The sequence below is a fragment of the Schistosoma haematobium genome, chromosome 2 (genome assembly GCF_000699445.3).
Source record: "Schistosoma haematobium chromosome 2, whole genome shotgun sequence".
In the NCBI taxonomy this organism is placed as follows: Eukaryota; Metazoa; Platyhelminthes; class Trematoda; order Strigeidida; family Schistosomatidae; genus Schistosoma; species Schistosoma haematobium.
Genome location: NC_067197.1, coordinates 28013562 through 28032697, shown reverse-complemented (window position 1 = coordinate 28032697; position 19136 = coordinate 28013562). Strand labels below are relative to the sequence as shown.

The 19136-nt window shown below is 35.1% G+C and overlaps 1 protein-coding gene across 2 annotated transcripts in view; it reads right to left on the bottom strand.

Annotated features, from left to right (window-relative positions):
* Positions 1–19136, bottom strand: part of MS3_00006630 (uncharacterized protein) — a gene marked incomplete at its 3' end in the record, with an annotated part of 37829 nt that overhangs the window by 2219 nt on the left and 16474 nt on the right. Inside the window, exons 11-16 of one of the 2 annotated variants that reach the window (XM_051214799.1) lie at positions 10073–10253; positions 8390–8916; positions 6464–6792; positions 4657–5079; positions 3057–3189; positions 1581–1712 (exon numbers count right to left, since the gene is read on the bottom strand). In XM_051214799.1, the coding sequence (XP_051067988.1) occupies positions 1581–1712; positions 3057–3189; positions 4657–5079; positions 6464–6792; positions 8390–8916; positions 10073–10253 (1725 nt within the window). Of the gene's footprint in view, positions 1–1580; positions 1713–3056; positions 3190–4656; positions 5080–6463; positions 6793–8389; positions 8917–10072; positions 11349–15841; positions 16393–19136 lie in introns of those variants that run through there. The other variant, XM_051214800.1, reaches the window with a different exon arrangement.

Below are 19136 nucleotides of genomic sequence, written 5' to 3'. Positions count from 1 at the left end.
TGACCTCGGATGAGATTGCAGGCTCACGCGATACGAACGAGACTGCCGTCTCACGTTCCGGTCGCCGAGTACGGTTGCCCGTACGCTTCCGCGACTAGTCGCACAGTCAACAACCGATACGGTGTAGGATTATTCCTATACTACACGCATGCTACACTCTTCTCTTTTTGATTTTCTTTTTGTTTCCTGAGCCCACGCCTTCGACCATCTCCGTTTGGTTCCGTCGACTTCAGTCAACTTTGGCGAAAGCTGGCCTGATCACCCACGCTCTTGTCAACGTACTCAGTCGATATATTGGTTTCGAATGCTTGGCATACGCTTGGTCTCGAACTTGGTCGTTACGGTCGCTTCTGGTCTTTTGGCTCAACGTGGTTTCGTCCTACGTCTGCAGCGTTTCTGGTCCGGACCCCTACGAACGCCCTCTTCAGATTCTGGATAAAAACCACTCTGGTGTAGCATGCCAACTCAAGCAATAAATACAACACATCGCTCCTGGTACCGTTCTCCGAAAACGACCTTCGTTGGCAACTCGACGATCAACGATCGCTTTCCTGTTCGCCAATTCTTCCGTCCTACAATCGCTCGTCAGCCGATCAGTCCCACGATTCAAACCACTATTTATCGAAAGTGTAAACCCTTTCTAGCGGGGGCTCCTGTAGTGACTCACATTTATCACGAGAACACGACTGGTTTAATAAAAACAATTATTATTATAACCAACTGTACCAGTGTTTGTTTTAATGTGCTTTTGTTTGACTGTGCTAATGACAGCTATTTTGTGCTTCCATTCTTATACTGACACTTCGATTGTAACTTCGCGCGAATTCGGTTACCTTCTGTAACCAAGGTTGTATCCTGGCACGATCTCGGTATCCTTTCGATGCCACGAGATCGCCAGCAAATATAACTCGACTTGGTCCATTAATTGCCTTCTGATATTTGGCTTCTCGGGGATTTTATGGAGTCATTTGGAACGAGCTTCTTACGCCTTCCGATCTATTTGGCACGTGTTTCTTGGTAGCGGTGTTCATAGTTAATCTCAACTCGACGCCACGCTACAAGCCCATATTAAAAAGTTGCATGTGTAGTGTCACTTTTTAGTTAACAGAATATCACTTGTCTGATACCCAGTTACTCATTAATTGATTGCTCTACTTAAATTACTATTCATTGTCTGTTATACGCATAAAATTCTTTAAAAAGAAAACTTAGGTTGAATAACATTCATTCGATAAATTAAATAACTAATACCGAAGAAAGTAGTTCGATTTTATTCATGCTACTAGCCATATTAGACAAATCTTATTAAATGTTATTCCTCACAGTACACGAAAACATAGAGCATTCATACTCAGTTTGAATATCTAATGTAACAAAAGTATACCCTACTCTAAAAAACTAATGATAATAAAGAATAAACAACACTTCTGTATGTCAATCATATTAGTAATGTTTGTGATTAACAATCAGAGTCATATAATAAGATTATATCTGCAATGTGCTCAAAAGTACCTTCAAATATTATACGATATTTATTTAATGAGAATGATAGGTTAAATATATTTGATAAATATACTTACATGTATAACTAAATAAATGAGCACTGGTAAAAGATCATCTGCACACGGTATTGATGTGGGATTGGCTAGTTGCAAAGCAGCTAAAACATGATTTATTACACGTTTTAAACAACGAAGTTTATCAGATGATGTCTATTTAAGGTAGAAAATACAATAAAAAACCATTCATCATTAATATTTGTAGAAAAAATCATAAAAAAGGAATTGAACAGAGAACATACAGTTTTGAGGAAGTTAAATTTCCAGTTCTTAAGCTTTTAGTTCATCGGTCTTAATGAATGGCTTAGCTTATTTAATAGTATATTTAAGTACTTGTATTAGTTAAACTGACAATTCTGTTTACAGTATCAATTCCTAAATATAATTTGAATAGACTTAAAGGCAGAACCACTGACTAAGTATATGGATTTGAGCATCGTTTTCTCGAAAAGTCGCAAATCTCTACATGAGAACAAAATCCCTCGACATTCAAGGTCAGTGTGCAACAACTCTTAGACTTCGAATAGAGTGAATGAGTCGAGCGCGTTCATCGCTTCAATTATATTAGGAGTTTCATCTAACCAACCAGTTTAGCAACAGACGAATTATCACTTGGTTTCTGCTATTTTTTTAGATGTGGTGGAGGTGGAGGAAAGTTTGATGAATGGCAGTTTTCTCTGTATTATTTAGTGGCTATGAAAGTAGGAGACATTTGTAGTCTAAAATTGCCTATCGATAGGTGTCTTCGAAGCATTGCTCGCACATAATCAAACATCCGAATGAACATTGCCAACGCTAGGCGTACATTTATGTTGAGAATGATTATCCTTCGCGATGCGTGAAGCATGACAAGCCAAAACCCACCTTGATGTGAATTCCTGGCCAGGGTGACAATAGGTTTAAAAAGCTGAGGTCATCCAAAAACAAGAAAAGCATCAGTCCTTGTAGTCGTTTTCTGTTGAAATAAGCTATGTAGCGAGGTGTAGATCCTCTAGTTAGTGTCCTCATGATAATTGTGACCAGTAGCCAGATATTTTGAACGATATCCCTAAAAATCCATCATAGTACTTCAGATCCATTTATTCTTTGTCTACATTTAGATCCTAAGTTCTAATGATTTTCGTACTTTCCATTTCTGTTTCTCTAACTATATGTTTTTTTCTGATCGATTTAGCAATTTAAGGCAATATATATTTGGGTTACATTCCATATTGCTCATAACTGACTTAAAGCTTTCTGTATATCACTTGAATCTTTGTACTTGCTCTTTTCAAAATGACAAAATGGAACTATGTGTATGACATTAAATAATTTGATATTCAAACCGATATCTGATTTAGCTTCAATTATGAGTACTACAAATAAAACAGTTCTTTTTTTATTGTAACAACTGAATTGATTAGTTGCCGAAAAAGAAATTATAATAATAAGTTAAAATTAGTTAAATACAATCAACACAATCTATACATAAAACAATATACTCAAACAAATACATACATGATAACAATCTAACAATAGTAGTTCATTTTGTACAGATTTTAATGGTAAAACAATATGATATGCATTTGATATTCGTAATTCTGTTGGTGTTACTGTATTTTGTAAAAATGTTAACTCTCGATGAAACAATCTATTTTAATATGAAAGAAATAATTTACATATAAATATTCATATTATTATACTAAAACAAAAATATTAAATTTTAAAATAACTTGATTATTAATAAGAGAGTTCCCTTAATAATTAATATGAAACAGAATGAGAATAGTGAAATTTTCTTATGTTTTCTCAATAACTTTAAATAGTTCTATGGGATTTTAGTGACCCACGATTTGACTCTAGTTCGATCGGACAAATAATCATTATTGCATGATTGCTATCGAGATATACATGTCGCTTATTTTCGTATATAATCATCGACTTAACTCGCGTTGGTGAATAACGGAATCAAATATAAGTCATACAATTGTTGATTCGAACAGAAAATCGCATCGAAGGAGAGGAAACAGAGAAGCGAGACTAAGTGACGCGTAATGAAGAAGGCGAGTGAGCTGATTCAATTTAGCCAAGTGTGAATCGATATTTATAGTCAAACAAAAATAAGCTACAGATATGTGATGAGTAGAATAAGATGTACACATATATACGCTCAAGTAAAAAGTCAAAGTTGACAAGTGAATAATTAACAAGGTCAAAAGGTAACTACTCAACAATGAATTAATTGGCCTGTCCAGAAGCTAGAATAAGTGATATGGGTTTAACATAGTGACCGACACTACAGAATAATACGGATCAGAAATAAATTGTCACTGACATTCTTTACACAATAGATAAATACAAAAATATTTCTTTAATTTATTTAGATTGCAAATTACCTCGTCTGTAACAGTATTACATTCTTGAAAATGTCAAATGGTTAGTTATCCATGATTCAAGGAATGAGAAATTGAACTTTTATACGATTAAAACCGTTTATTTTGATTCGATCCCGCCAGTATTTCGATTCAAAGATACTAGCGTCCAAAGTTTTTCTGGTATGGTAAGTGTATGGAGCGGTAACTTAATGAATAATTTTAACTGACAGACTTCGAATTAAGCATCCTATTTGATCTAATCTGATTTGGATAACTATGTAGTGTATTAGTACTTTTCATACAAACACTGATTGATAAACGAGTACGTATGCCAATAAATGGAATTTGAGTATTATTAATGTGTTAAATTAGTAACACAAGCTAAACTTTTTTATTTGAACAACCCTAGCAAAAGAGTCAAATTTGAATGAACCATGGTAAACTAAGTAGTATGGGTTCACTTAGTCGGTACAGAACTCCCTTGAGATTTGACAAAGAAATTATGTAATTATTTGTACTCATTTAAGTTACGTAGCGTCCAAACATGAAAGACAACGGATGGAAATTAACTGCTCTAACTGCTAAGCTACCACTACTTTGCTAAAACGTCTTATATATAACTATCCATTAGTTCTCTATTATGTTTAGCGAACAGTCAATCGATTGCCAGCCAATGGCTAACAATATTATTTCATTTAACAGAAGATAAATAAAACACAATACACTAAACTGGAGAAACATACTCATCACGTTCCTTCTCTACGCTGGGATTATTAATCCATATTACAAACGGATAAATTTCATCCATAACAAGTCTTTCTAACTGTATAATTACACTTTCTACATTATTATCATTTGTAATTGAACTATCCCACAAAATATTCATTGATGATTGAGGTACATCAGATCTATGTAATAATGATGATAAATGCGTTGAAGTGAAACAATCATTCAGATAAGATTCACGCCATTTAGTTTTCATTTTATTAATTAATTGTGTAACAAGTTTTTGTACAATTTCAACACGTAATTTTGGATCACAGGACAATTCGTCACTAGTGAATTCTTGATCAAATTCTATGAATAAGTTTCTATGTTGATTAATAAATTCCAACAAATTTCTATTTGTAATATATTCTTGTTGAAGGTGTATAGATTGTTGCAACCTTGGAATAAAAAAGTTAAAAAAGAAAAATATACAGATCGGTCAGCCTGGCATGAACTTGTGCTACCCCAATTCACTATACTATATTGTAACGAAGATATGAAATTGATGTAATAAATTCCAAAGTCGAAATAATTATAGTACCAATGGCCCCCAAATGCCTTAGTATGGCCGAGAGTGGGGAGAGTCCGCTCTCCATCTCGAAATGTTCTCACATGGCGATGCGTATACAGCCTCTGCCAGGGAAGTCCTACTCATTGCCTTCTCGTGGCGGGGGTGTTGTTTACGAAATTCAGATGACGAAGAGCGTATGTCTGGCGCTCAAACCGGGTTGGTGGACATGGAGAGTTCACCTAGGGAGTTGGAAAACTCCGATTACAAACCAATGGTGCACATGGGCTCCAGTATCCTGAAGGAACAAATGGCGTATGAACCAATTGTTGGTCACTGGCTACCATGGGACTGCATCTTTTTACGTCGCTCCACTGCCTTGTGGATCAGACCTTCAGGTCGAAGGCTCTGGGCGTGGCCCCCTAAGAAAACCACCTGATTCGGTTTGGGCACCCGAGCAGTATCACAGCACTCATACATATCAAATTAGATGTGTGTGGCGCATATGTACTTGGTGCCTCCTTGTACCAATGTCTATGTGTTAAAATAAATAAATAGTAATAATGATAGTGATAAAGACTGAACTTTGAATATAATTCAAAAACAGAACTGAAATTAAACAATAAGTTGACAGCGGAAAACGCGAAGAGATTGTCAGTTTATGACATGAAGGCATAGTATGAAAGATAGCTTTATAGGACCGAAATATCTCGGTTTGTTATAACTTTTCAGTTGAAGTCCTAGATATGATGCAACTCAATTAGGTGTTACCAAACATGGCCCAAAACAGAAGCCATAAGAGAAACCACTGTAGTTTTCTTTTAAATGTCTCATAAAAGTAAGTGGAACTCCTTTAACCGAAAGAGATCTCACCTGGTTGCATTTCTGCTAAAACTCCTTTTTTTTACTTTTTTATAAAGTTATTTATTCGTTTTAGAGGCGCATACTTATTTTCAAGCAGTTATACTATGAGTTTATTTAAACACATAAACATTGGTACAAGGAGGCATCAAATAGATATACGTCACATAAATCGAATGATTTATGTGAAGACTGGGATACTGCCCGGGTGCTCAAACCAAAGCAAGATAGCTGTACCAGAATCCATGGGTATCAGATAAAATCAATAAAAATTCAGGTCATTGATCTCAACCACTTAAATGAATATTATAACAGTGAGAATTTCACTTATCTTTGATCACCAAAGAAAACTTCCAAAAAGAATATTGTGAAAATACATAGAAAAACAACAAAAAAACAAACTTTTTACATACCAATTTACAGTTAATTCTAAATTTGTTTTAAGTTTATTTAATTGTTCATAATTTTTTTTCAATTGAATTCTATAAATTTGATGTTGTCTAAGATATTGACGAAGACTAGAGATTAAACATTTAGTTAATGAACATGATAATGTTTTATCATTCAAGTTGAATAGCCAATAATTTTGATTGAAATTAGTTTCTGTATTATTGTTATTATTATTTGTAGATTTATCATTCATTGTTGAATAATCAGAATTTGAAAAACTTCCTAATAGATTGTTTAATTCTAATAAAATATTTCTTGTTTCAATTAGAATGTTAATTATTGTTGAATTTTGCTAAGAAAAAAAAGTAGGAGGAAAAAAAATCCAGAGTAAAACACAAACGAATGAGAATCAATCATATTTCTTAAGAAGTATAGAATCTGTGACAGTTATGAAGCCTAATTCTATCTACAAATTAATCAAAATATTGCTGTAGCATAATGAATCCAACGAAATACTATTCAATTGAACTTGTACTATCCTTCTAATAACTATCGACCTAACTATCAAAATTAATGAGATAACAAAAAAAAATTAAAGGCTTATTTCTTTGATTTAACTAACGAGAATAGATGAGAAAGGGAGTAGATATTATTTAAAAAGTATTCTCATTGATTGTTTCGGGTAGAATTTTCTGGAAATAATGCATTTTCGAACAGTAAAACATTAGAAAAATTGACTCGGCGGTGTTGCTCAAACACAAAACCGCATTTTGCGTACTAAAATCTTAAGGAGAGAACTATGATAAAAATACAATCAATAATCGGCAAATTCATATTTCTTTTGAAACAAAAAAATTGTACTTGACTAATTTGTTAATTCTTCGCCAAATTACACCGTGATATAAATATCATTATTATCATCTGTTTTCAAACTGTTATTGGTTGCTTCTGTTCATTAACTCCTACTAAGTCATATTATCTGCATTTTAAGGACACATTAACATTAACATAAAAGTGTTTATCCATTTGTTACTTGAACCATTTCTTGAGATATGAAAACGTCCTTACAGATTAGTCTTTACCTTCAATTTTTGCCGGGTGGTTAAGCCCAATGGAAGTGTTTTCACGTAAGTTTGTTTAGCTTACAATAATCGCAGGTTCTTTCTTGCATAAGAATTATTCCTTGACCATTTCAATTCAAACACAAAGTATTGATGAAACCATACAGATTGGGAGAAGATTATGGTTAAGCAGAGCGTATCCAGTATTTAGAGAACATCAACAACAACTAAGCTGTATCATTTCTTCAACATAAAAAGTCTTCCTATTTTTCGAAAAGTACAAGGGTACTTTTGAATTCGATTAATACCATAAATAACAGTGTAACTCATTTAAAAAGTGCAGATCTATATACTAATCTTTTCTCTACTCTTTGTAAGGGCTACTTAATTTTTTATAACGATATATGTGAAGCAGAGGTTCGAATCCATGACTTACTGGTAGAAAACAGTTGCTTTATCTACTAAAGTACTGAACACACGGGCGGTCTATATCTAATTGAAATACAAATGATTAAAAGTATAAGATGAGCTGTTCTTAGCACAAATTACCAAAAGACAAGTCAACTATATACTACAGAAAGCACAATTTAGAGACCGGAATTTTCCGACGAAAATTTAAACAAATGTATTTCAGAGAAGCTAGAAATATGCAGCATCGGATATTGACTCGGTGATCTAAAAGTTAAGCGCTCTCCGTGGAACCCGAAAATACTGGGTTTGATCCCTTGTGGGGATGTGGATGCGCACCGATGTAGAGTTCCATACAAGAACAAAACAGCTGTCTGGTGGATTGTTTTTAATTGGGGTCAGTTTGTGATGTAAACCATGGGAAGTAGAGAAACAAACATAAAAAAACAGCTAAGAAAAGTTGGCTGAATTGAAACTAACCTGTGTACCATATAATCCAGCTAGCATTGAATTTAACAAGGAAAAAAATATTTGGTTCTCATTAAATACACCAGTTATATCTTGTGATTGTTGAAGCAACAATTGATTATCACATGTCATTTGCCATGTTGACTTAAGTTTTTGTATAGTATTAAAAGCGATAATATTTAATGTTGAGTTAGAGAATATCTCTTGTAGACCATTTAAGGCTAAATTGAACAAATGAGGAATTGATTTACGTGATTGTGAACAAACAGGAGATAATGAATATGATGATGATGACGAAGCAGACGAAGATGATGATTGCAATGAAGCGATAGAAGAGAAATTTTTGTCCGAATTATTTATATTTTCAACACTAACAACAGTATTATTGTTGACTATTTTGTTGGAATTTGAAGTACTAGGAATTTGTTTGCCATGATGAGAATACTGAGAATTAGAAATATGATTGAAAATTGATTTGTCTGGTGAAACAACTTTTGTTTGTCTACGATAACGTTCCATCATTTCATCGACAGTTTCTTCTAAACAATTGAGGGGATTAAAAAAACACGAAAACCAACTATTTTTCACATGAACATTGAAACAAAACACTGAATAAGAGTAGTTAGTGCTTCAATATTAGAAACATTTGGCTTATTAAGAATTAGTTGTAATTTAAATCTTGCGATACGGAGGATGCATTTAGGGGAGTTGGGAACTCCTGATTCCAAACCAATGGTGTACGTGGGCTCCGGGATCCTGAGGGAATAAATGGTGTATGAACCAATTGTTGGTCGCCGACTACGTATCTCCACTGCCTTGTGGATTAGACCTTTAAGTCGAAGGCTCTGGGTTTGGTCCTCTGAGAAAACCGCCTGTTCCGATTTGGGCACCCGGGAAGTATTACAGCTCCCACATAAATCAAGTGATTTATGTGGCGCATATCTATTTGGTGCCTCCTTGTACCAATGTTTATGTGTTTAAATAAATAAATAAAGAATAAACCTCCAACGGAGGGAGCTGAAATCAACTAATTGTCTACAGTTCCGAACAAATTGAAAGGTGACTGATCGTTGATATTAGGTGAATCAAACCTTTCTTTAAAAAAAGAAGTTTTACTATTGAGTTATAAAGTAATAACTAAGTATTTATTCACTTTAGACATTACTGTAAATTATATACGCGCTTTTGATAAACATGAATGTATCTTTTTTTAACAACAATCGCTATTCTCATACGTATCATTGGAGATAGCATTCGGTATAATTCAGACTGCTTTCTTTCCCAAATTTAAATAGTTAGCAGTTAGTTAGTGTTATAGTTAATAATAATTTGTTAGCTTGCTTACATATTCACCACAATTTGATAATTTCGAAAACAGAATTGACAATTTCATGAAAATAAAACTATCAGGTGTTTGAAGGTAATTATCACTTATCACCAAGGTGTAGATGGAATATGAAGGATACTAGTGCTGGATTCAAGCTCAGGTCACTTAGAATGAGATGTTACTACTGAGCTATCCAGACTATGACTGACCTCCTCTAGGACTGGGATATTTACATAGACCCGTAACTGAGTATTGGTGAACGTTATGTTTGTGTAATCCATAACATTGACTGAATTCTATTAATTAGTTTGCAATGGAAAACAACAATGAAATAAATGGGACACAGCCACAGGATTCTCAACAATTACCTTTTCTCATACTGTCATCTTCAAATTGACTTGAATTTTGTGATTTAACAGCTAGCTGCTTCGACTGATTAGAATTTGGCAAAAAGGAAGATGATGCACTTAAAGGCTGTTGATTATCACGTGATGAATAAGTTCTTGATTTCACAGAAACGGACTCCATTAAATCCGGAAGAAATGAATACTAAATTAAGGGGATATAGAAACACAAAATGTAAATACAATTAGTAATAAGACATATTATATGCAATAGAATATAAATCTGAATAACTCAGAGACATTATTTTATTAGCTAGCTAGTTAAGTTGGGGGTGTTGTTCTTGAGAATTTTATCAGGTCATACAATTACCTATCTGACGTACAAGATCAACTTCATCTAGATGGCAAAAGTATTTCAACAATATACAGTCCACAAAATTCATATCATTTGGTTGGAATATTAAACGGACGCTTTGATCCTATGCTACCGTTATTGCAAACTACGGTTCTTATGAAGTAGTTTTAGAATAGACACTACCTCGGAATTGTAGTCAAGATTATGATTAGAGGTGAAATTAGGGATCAAGTATTCGACTTACATCCTGTTAAGATGTTTGATTGGCCTACAGTAATTCCTAACTACGAACGATTTGGATATTTTTCTAATGTGAAACTGGATCTACTCAAACTTTATAGATTAGACAACTGGCATACAAAAATTTAAGAATAATCTCCAACCCAATGGGAAACAGGAATTCAGGAGAAGCTGGATATCGAAGAGGAAATTGCAGTGGAGCAACTCTGTATATATAGGAACCAATAATGATATTGGGACACAACCACATTTATAAAAAAAATGAGGATAGCCAATTAGATAACGGCAAAAGTCACCAAAAAATATTAATTAGGAAAGTGTTATTGAGGTTATCATCACAGGAAAGAACTGTCAATCATTAAAAAGAAACTAGATAATCTGAGATCTTAGAACATATACATGATCTGCGTACATAACAGTTACTGATACTACACGAAGTAGAGATATAATCTGCAATCCAATGTTTAAAATGTAGATACTCTTAAATTTCAGATTTTGACGTGTCACGTGATAGTGAACAAAGACGAAGAGAGATCCTACAATCTGTAATATAATCATGATTTTATTGTGGACTCTACTCTGTATATGCACTTCTGGTATATATGTTCAGTAAACTATTGTTTGGCCTTGTGACGACGGACCACCGGTGAACTCGAGGAAGCTGTAAGAGGCTCATAAGGAGCCGAAGACGTTCCATCCAATCACCTTTCGGAAGAATGTTCTAGAATTCCAACGTGTAGCTTCCCCATTGGATAATGCTAATAACCCCCTGTACGCGGATTGGAAGACTGTAATGATGATTTCGTTCTCACTAAAAACTATAAATACCTGACAATTTTGTACTATGTTTGACACTGTTTGGAATAATATTCCTTTCGTTAGTCTTCTGTCTTCTTATTGCGACTTGGAAGGGTTTGGTGTTCTAGTGCTCAGTTATACGCGGTTGTATCAAGAAAAATCAGCTTTTTCAAGTTATAACATCTGGCGACGGGTTATTGTATCAATATGTCATTTACCTTGGAACAATTTGAAGCCTTATTGGAACGCCAAGAACAGTTCCAGATGCACATGTTAGAGATGCTAACTCAGAAAATGAACCTGGATCAAAAAGAAGTTACAGATGATCCCTTCAAATCTCATATTGACCAGATTGTTAATTCTATCCATGAATTTAATTTTGATGGTTCAGCTGGCATTACTTTTGAAACTTGGTTCAAGAAATATGAAGATTTGTTCAAGGTCGACCTCAAAAAACTTGATGACGCCGCTAAGGTCAGAATACTCTTGCGAAAACTTGGAACTGTTGAACATGAACGTTACAGTAACTTTATCCTTCCAAAGAATCCAAGAGATTTTTCTTTTCATGCAACGATTGAAATTTTGTCGCAAATCTTTGCTGAACAGTCATCCTTGTTTAATATTCGTTATCAATGTCTCAAGATGACAAAAGCAGGCGATGATGACTGGGTGAAACATGCGGGTTTAGTAAACCGTGAATGTGAGCGTTTCAAACTATCAGCAATGACAGAAGACCAGTTTAAGTGTCTCGTATTTGTGTGCAGCCTCCAATCTCCCGAAGATGCCGATATTAGAACTAGAATTTTGAGTAAAATTGAACAATGTCCGAATATGACACTACAAGAAGTAACCGCAGAGTGCCAGAGATTGGTGAACCTAAAGCATGACACTTCGATGGTCGAAAATAATGGCCAGTTGCCATACGTTCGTGCTGTAAGCGGAAAGAACGATTCTTGCTCAAGAAAGGCATCGCACACAGATAATCAGCCTTCATCTCCATGTTGGTCTTGTGGTGGTTGGCATTATAAAAGGTTCTGTCCATATAAAGAACATTGTTGTAGCAAGTGTCATCGCAAGGGACATAAAGAAAACTGCTGCAGAAAAAGAACCCATAAACGACATTCTTTGAAACCCTACTCGAGGAAATACAGATTTAGTGCTCGAACTAACAAAATATTGGTATCACATAATCGAACACGAACTTGCCGCCAAAGAAAGTATGTAAACTTGGATATAAATAAAAAGCGTGCCCGCCTGCAACTCGACACCGCTTCTGACATCACACTTATTATTCGGAGAACTTGGAATCTTATCGGTAAACCACAGGTGCTCCCAACAACCCAGTTAGCTCACAGCGCATCTGGAGGAAAACTAAATATTGTTGGAGAGGTTTGTTGTACAGTCTCGAAAGGAAATGCGAAAACGAATGCAACTTTATATCTTACACATAATCCAGGACTAGATTTGCTAGGTCTAGACTTGATAGAAGCACTTCAATTAGCAAATCACCCCATTAACCACATATGCAGCGCAGTGAGAACCAGTAAACCGGTGGAAAAGGATCTGAAGAGTGTTGTATTGGAAAGACACAGTCAAGTGTTTACGGAAGAGTTGGGGGAATGCAAAAAGGTTAAGGCACTATTGATTCTTAAACCGGGAGTCACCCCCGTCTTCAGACCAAAACGTCCGGTACCCTATGCAGCACTACCTATTGTTGAACAAGAAATAGAGCGTCTGCAAAGAAGTGGAATAATCGAACCAGTAAACTTTTCTGATTGGGCAGCACCGATAGTGATTGTTAAAAAGCCTAATGGAAGTATCCGGTTATGTGCAGATTATTCGACTGGATTAAATGAAGCGCTTGAAGCCCATCAATACCCATTGCCGGTACCAGAGGATTTATTTGCGAAACTGAATGGGGGTAAGTATTTTGCGAAATTAGACCTATCAGACGCTTATCTACAGATTCCGGTAGCGGATGAGTGTAAGCATTACTTGACAATAAACACTCACAAGGGATTGTTCCGATATAACCGACTTCCTTTTGGAGTAAAGACTGCCCCTTCAATCTTCCAACAAGTTATGGACACTATGTTACAAGACATTCCTGGTACCGCGGCTTATCTCGATGATATATTGATCATGGGTACAGACTATGCTGATTTAGAGAATAAGGTGGATACGGTTCTCAGACGCATAGCAGATTATGGATTAAGACTGCGTGCCGAAAAATGTGATTTTTACATGGAGCGAGTCCGGTATTTGGGATTCATAATTGATAAAAACGGGAGAAAACCTGATCCTGAAAGTGTCGAAGCCATTAAGTCCATGCCTCCACCGACGGATGTGTCAACTTTACGTTCTTTCTTGGGAATGGTTAGTCATTATGGAGTTTTTCTGCCAGATCTGCATCGCCATCGTGCTCCTCTTAATTGCTTATTGAAAAAGGATACTAAATGGTTCTGGTCAACTGAATGCCAAGAAGCATTCCTAAAACTGAAGCAGCTTCTATCATCGAATCTTCTCCTTACACACTATGATCCCGATCTTCCAATTATAGTCGCAGCAGATGCGTCGAACTACGGAATTGGAGCAGTAATTTCACATGCCTACCCTGACGGTTCTGAGAAAGCAATCGCTCACGCTGCGAGATCTCTGACTATGACTGAAAGAAACTACAGTCAAATAGAAAAAGAAGCCCTCGCGATTATATTTGCTGTAAAAAAGTTCCACAAGATGTTGTTTGGTCGGCAGTTCACCTTACTTACAGACCATAAACCTTTACTGACAGTTTTTGGATCTAAAAAAGGCATCCCGGTATATACAGCAAACCGGCTACAGAGATGGGCTACCACACTGCTGGGTTATGATTTCAAGATAAATTATCAACCAACAACGGATTTCGGACAGGCAGATGCACTCTCAAGATTGATTGGTCTGCATGAAAAACAAGAAGAAGATGTGCTTATAGCTGCTATAGATGTCGAGGCCGAGGTTCACAAAATATTGTCAGACGCAGTTTCCGGACTCCCGGTCATATTTGAAGCCATTAAAGAGGCCAGCAAGAAGGATAATGTATTAAAGATTGTTCGCCATTGCATACTCAATAAATGGCCTTCATCTAGATTACACGGAGAACTCTTACAATACTTTCGTCGACGAGAGTCATTAACAGTTGTCGATTCATGTATAATGTTTGGCCATCGTATCGTTATACCCAGAAATCTTCGACACCAAGTCATTAAACAGTTCCACAGCGGGCATCCGGGGATAAGTAAAATGAAGTCACTAGCTCGTAGCTATGCATACTGGCCGTCAATGGACCATGAGATAGAGCAAAAATGTCGCAGCTGTTGGTCCTGTCAAGAGGCTGCAAAGAATCCAACGAGAGTTGAGCCACAACCATGGCCTAAACCGGACGGGCCTTGGCAAAGAATACATGCTGATTTCGCCGGACCGATACAAGGCAGGAATTACTTAGTTGTTGTAGATGCTTTCACAAAATGGCCGGAAGTATATGACATGCCGAATACGACTTCAGAGAGTACCATAAGAAGATTGTCAGGATTGTTTGCCTGTTTTGGGGTTCCAGAGATCTTAGTGACCGACAATGGTACTCAGTTTATGTCATCCGCCTTCAAACGCTTCTGCAACGAGAATGGCATATTGCATCTACAATCTCCTCCATACCATCCTCAGTCGAATGGCCAGGCAAAAAGATTCGTGGATACAATTAAAAGAGCTCTGGTCAAAGGGGGAGGTGAGGGTGTCCCGGAACAAGTGATTAATAAGTTCTTGATGTCTTACAGAGTTACCCCTAATCCGGCAGTACCAGAAGGAAAGTCTCCGGCCGAGTGTATGTTCGGAAGGAAAATCCGGACAGTTTTTAACAGTATGTTGCCGCCCAGAAAGACAAATAAACCCACGAATGAAAATCGTAAGGTCAATCGTAGCTTCCAGGTGGGTGAAAAGGTACTTGTCAGATCGTATCAAGGTAATAGGAAGTGGGAACCAGGTGTCATAGAACGTCGAATCGGAAATGTACTGTACCTAGTCCGGAAAGATGTCGGGAAATGCATAAGACATATAAATCAAATGCAAAGAAATGATAGTACAGTGGTCACAGAAAACCGGCTTCCATTTCAACTGCTCGTAGATTCATCTCAGAAGAACCATCATGAGCGCGAATATCGAAAAGACAAACGACGCAGAGAGAAAGCTGTACAACCCTCGGGAGTAATGAACCGCAAGAGGAATGCGACACCCAAGCTTCAGGTGGATCCAAGAAAAAAATCTTACACAACGGACTTTAAAGGGGGGAGGTGTGACGACGGACCACCGGTGAACTCGAGGAAGCTGTAAGAGGCTCATAAGGAGCCGAAGACGTTCCATCCAATCACCTTTCGGAAGAATGTTCTAGAATTCCAACGTGTAGCTTCCCCATTGGATAATGCTAATAACCCCCTGTACGCGGATTGGAAGACTGTAATGATGATTTCGTTCTCACTAAAAACTATAAATACCTGACAATTTTGTACTATGTTTGACACTGTTTGGAATAATATTCCTTTCGTTAGTCTTCTGTCTTCTTATTGCGACTTGGAAGGGTTTGGTGTTCTAGTGCTCAGTTATACGCGGTTGTATCAAGAAAAATCAGCTTTTTCAAGTTATAACAGGCCTATTATCTGACACTGAGTTGTTGGTTGTGAACTTTACATTTAAGTATAATGTGATCCAGTTTATAAATGTTTAGTGTATGCCGTTGTAGTACTATCCTATAATTTATTATAACCGGGAACACAAAAATATACATCCGCGTTACAACAGATATTGAAACAAGAAACTCAATCTTTTATTGTATCATTCCAAATGCAACAAGAACACTAACTGTTTATATTTGTCAACCAAACCAAGTAAAGAAAAGCTAAAATAAAAATCATTAACTACTGACTATCCTGATATATATATATATATATATATATATATATATATATATATATATATATATATATATTGATATTGATAAACTATACACACTTTCATTTGACTAATAGATTTTTATAGTGCAACTTAGTGTTATTTATTGAGAAAATCTAATATGAATAAATGTTGATCAAACTCATGCAAATATATGACATATAAAAGACTAGAAAGATCACAAACAAACATGTTATATACAACATGTTTAATTAACATAATTTTCTACAATTTTTCTTTTCTCATTTAGAAAAATGCATGATGATACATATTTAACATAGACAGTTTATTTTTGATTAAAAACCAAGTTTTATCTAATTAACATGATAAGAAGTACTGTGGTGCGTGCTACTTATAGTGATATAAGTAGTATATGACGCGAGTTAGGAATGTAATGTCTGGCAGCAGAAGACGGGGAAGATCAAGAAAGGAAGAGCGGGAATAGAAAGCAATTAGTATCGGAATGCAAGAATAATGAAGTTCGAGACAATTATTGAACATTTTGCAAATTAAGTATTATAGTATGGTAACTGTAATTTTGTGCTAAATATAATTCAGTTGTCCTCACCTGTGTTCTCCTTCACTACAGCATTATTTAATTTCTACGTTATTTTTATTCAATTTACTATAACTGTTGAATAATCATTAATTATAACCAGTGTAAAATATAACAATAAGACAATCATGAAATTCTAATCTTACATGAACAGTTTTTTTTCTTTTAACAGAAAAAGTATTTTTGAACTTCCCAACAAAATAGATAATACAATTGATAGATTCCAGGGAGAAAATCCTAGTATTATATAACATACTAGGTAAAGATAGGTAATTGATAATTATGTCATAAAACCTTATCGATGTATATCCAGCTATTGCTTATCTTGACATGTAACGCTAATGATGAAGAAATAAACTGGAAGTGAGCTTAAAACAATAAAATAAAGACATGTCACTAGTTCGTATAGTTGCTGATTGTTAAAATGAACTAGATGATGCATATATCCTGACTGAAATCTATATCAGTCAATCAGTTACAACGTAGAACCAGACACACATATGCAGCGGACCAAGTTGCCATACTTCATTATCACAGCAAGACGAACACCGGATTCATAGAAGCAGTTAACTCAATGGTGTAATATATAAAGGAAAGACTTTATGTAAGGATATAGTACAGAAAGAAAGAATTAGTTCGTAGAAGGATATGAAGCGATTTTAATCTCATAATGTGAGGGGAAATAGAGTGTAAAAATCAAAAGAAGTGATTGAAGACACAGTAAAGCGGAGTTATTCATACTTTACCTTGACCCTAGATTTACTTTTAATCTCTTAGTTCATTCGTTTTTTGAATCTAGTCTTTTCATAATTATAGGCCTTAATTTGATATCCATCTTGTTAGTTTTATCTCGCTACGTTGACGTGATGTAGGAATCTAGGTTAAGGCATATGTATGCCAGATCTTACGCTAATTATGCAATACCGACTAAGACTTACAGAGAATGAAATAACTAAAAGTTTTTTGTACTTTACTCACCTACCTATCCGAACTGCTTTAAATATGACTGAATCCCGTTGATAATATTTATGATTAGGTATTATACATTACTGACAATTTTCAAAGAAAGATTAGTTGATATTAATTTCATTTACGATAGCAGAAACTACTACATAAAGAAGTTCACAATAAAATTAAAAAAAAACAGGCTATTTTGAACAAAACAATGTGTTTCAGCTTATAACTTGTTTGAAATAATTAGGTCAGTCTATTGAAACTTAAACCATAACCTGATTAATAAGAGAGGAACCACAACAACAACTGGAAAGAATAAGTCATTTGGTTCGATAATCTTTTGATCAGTGGATCATCGATTTGAACATCAACTTAGTTTAAGTAGTAAGAACAACAAGTCTGTAAGTTTCATTCTCTGATAGAAAATTTATTGTATTATGATTTTGATTATCAAGCTACCAGTATTTCGTAAGATGACTAGTAATTCAATGAAAGATAAGTAACATACTATTAAACTGAAGATTTAGGAATATAAAGAATAAATGCAACTATACCATTATTATAGACCTTGAGCTGTTATCTGATCTTTCCAATCATCAATTACGAATATGTTGAAAACCGTACTTACTAGTATGCTATACACCAATAGTCGTTAGCTTTATAACTTGTATCTCATGTTTTCATTTGATAACTGATACAGTGGGCTAATCGGAAATAGAGAAATGAGTAGGGGGACGTTAATACGTTGCCCCAATCAGAAATCGGCAAAAGAAAAGGGCATGTGATTGGCTACAGAATGGTTTTATTTTTCATGGAATAGGATATTAATCACTGATAAGCTTAATTTCCTAAGGATAGACACATGTTTATGTAGATGAGAATATTTACATGTAAATTGGTTTAACTCAATAATAAAACTTTCTTATTCTTCGTTTTTGGACTCGAGTAACTGGGTTTATGCATAGGGCGAGTGTGCATCGGTATAATCTTTAGGATATTGAGCACCCAAATTAACCGTTGTAGAGAATCAAGGTAGATCATAACTATTTATGTATAATACGTTTCCTAGTGGTTATATAATCGGTGAAGTTCCGCAATATAGTCTTTACATCATAATAATAATAATAAATAATAATAATAATAATAATAATAATAATAATAATAATAATGTTGAAATAAACTATAGCAATAACAAATAATTTCTAGGG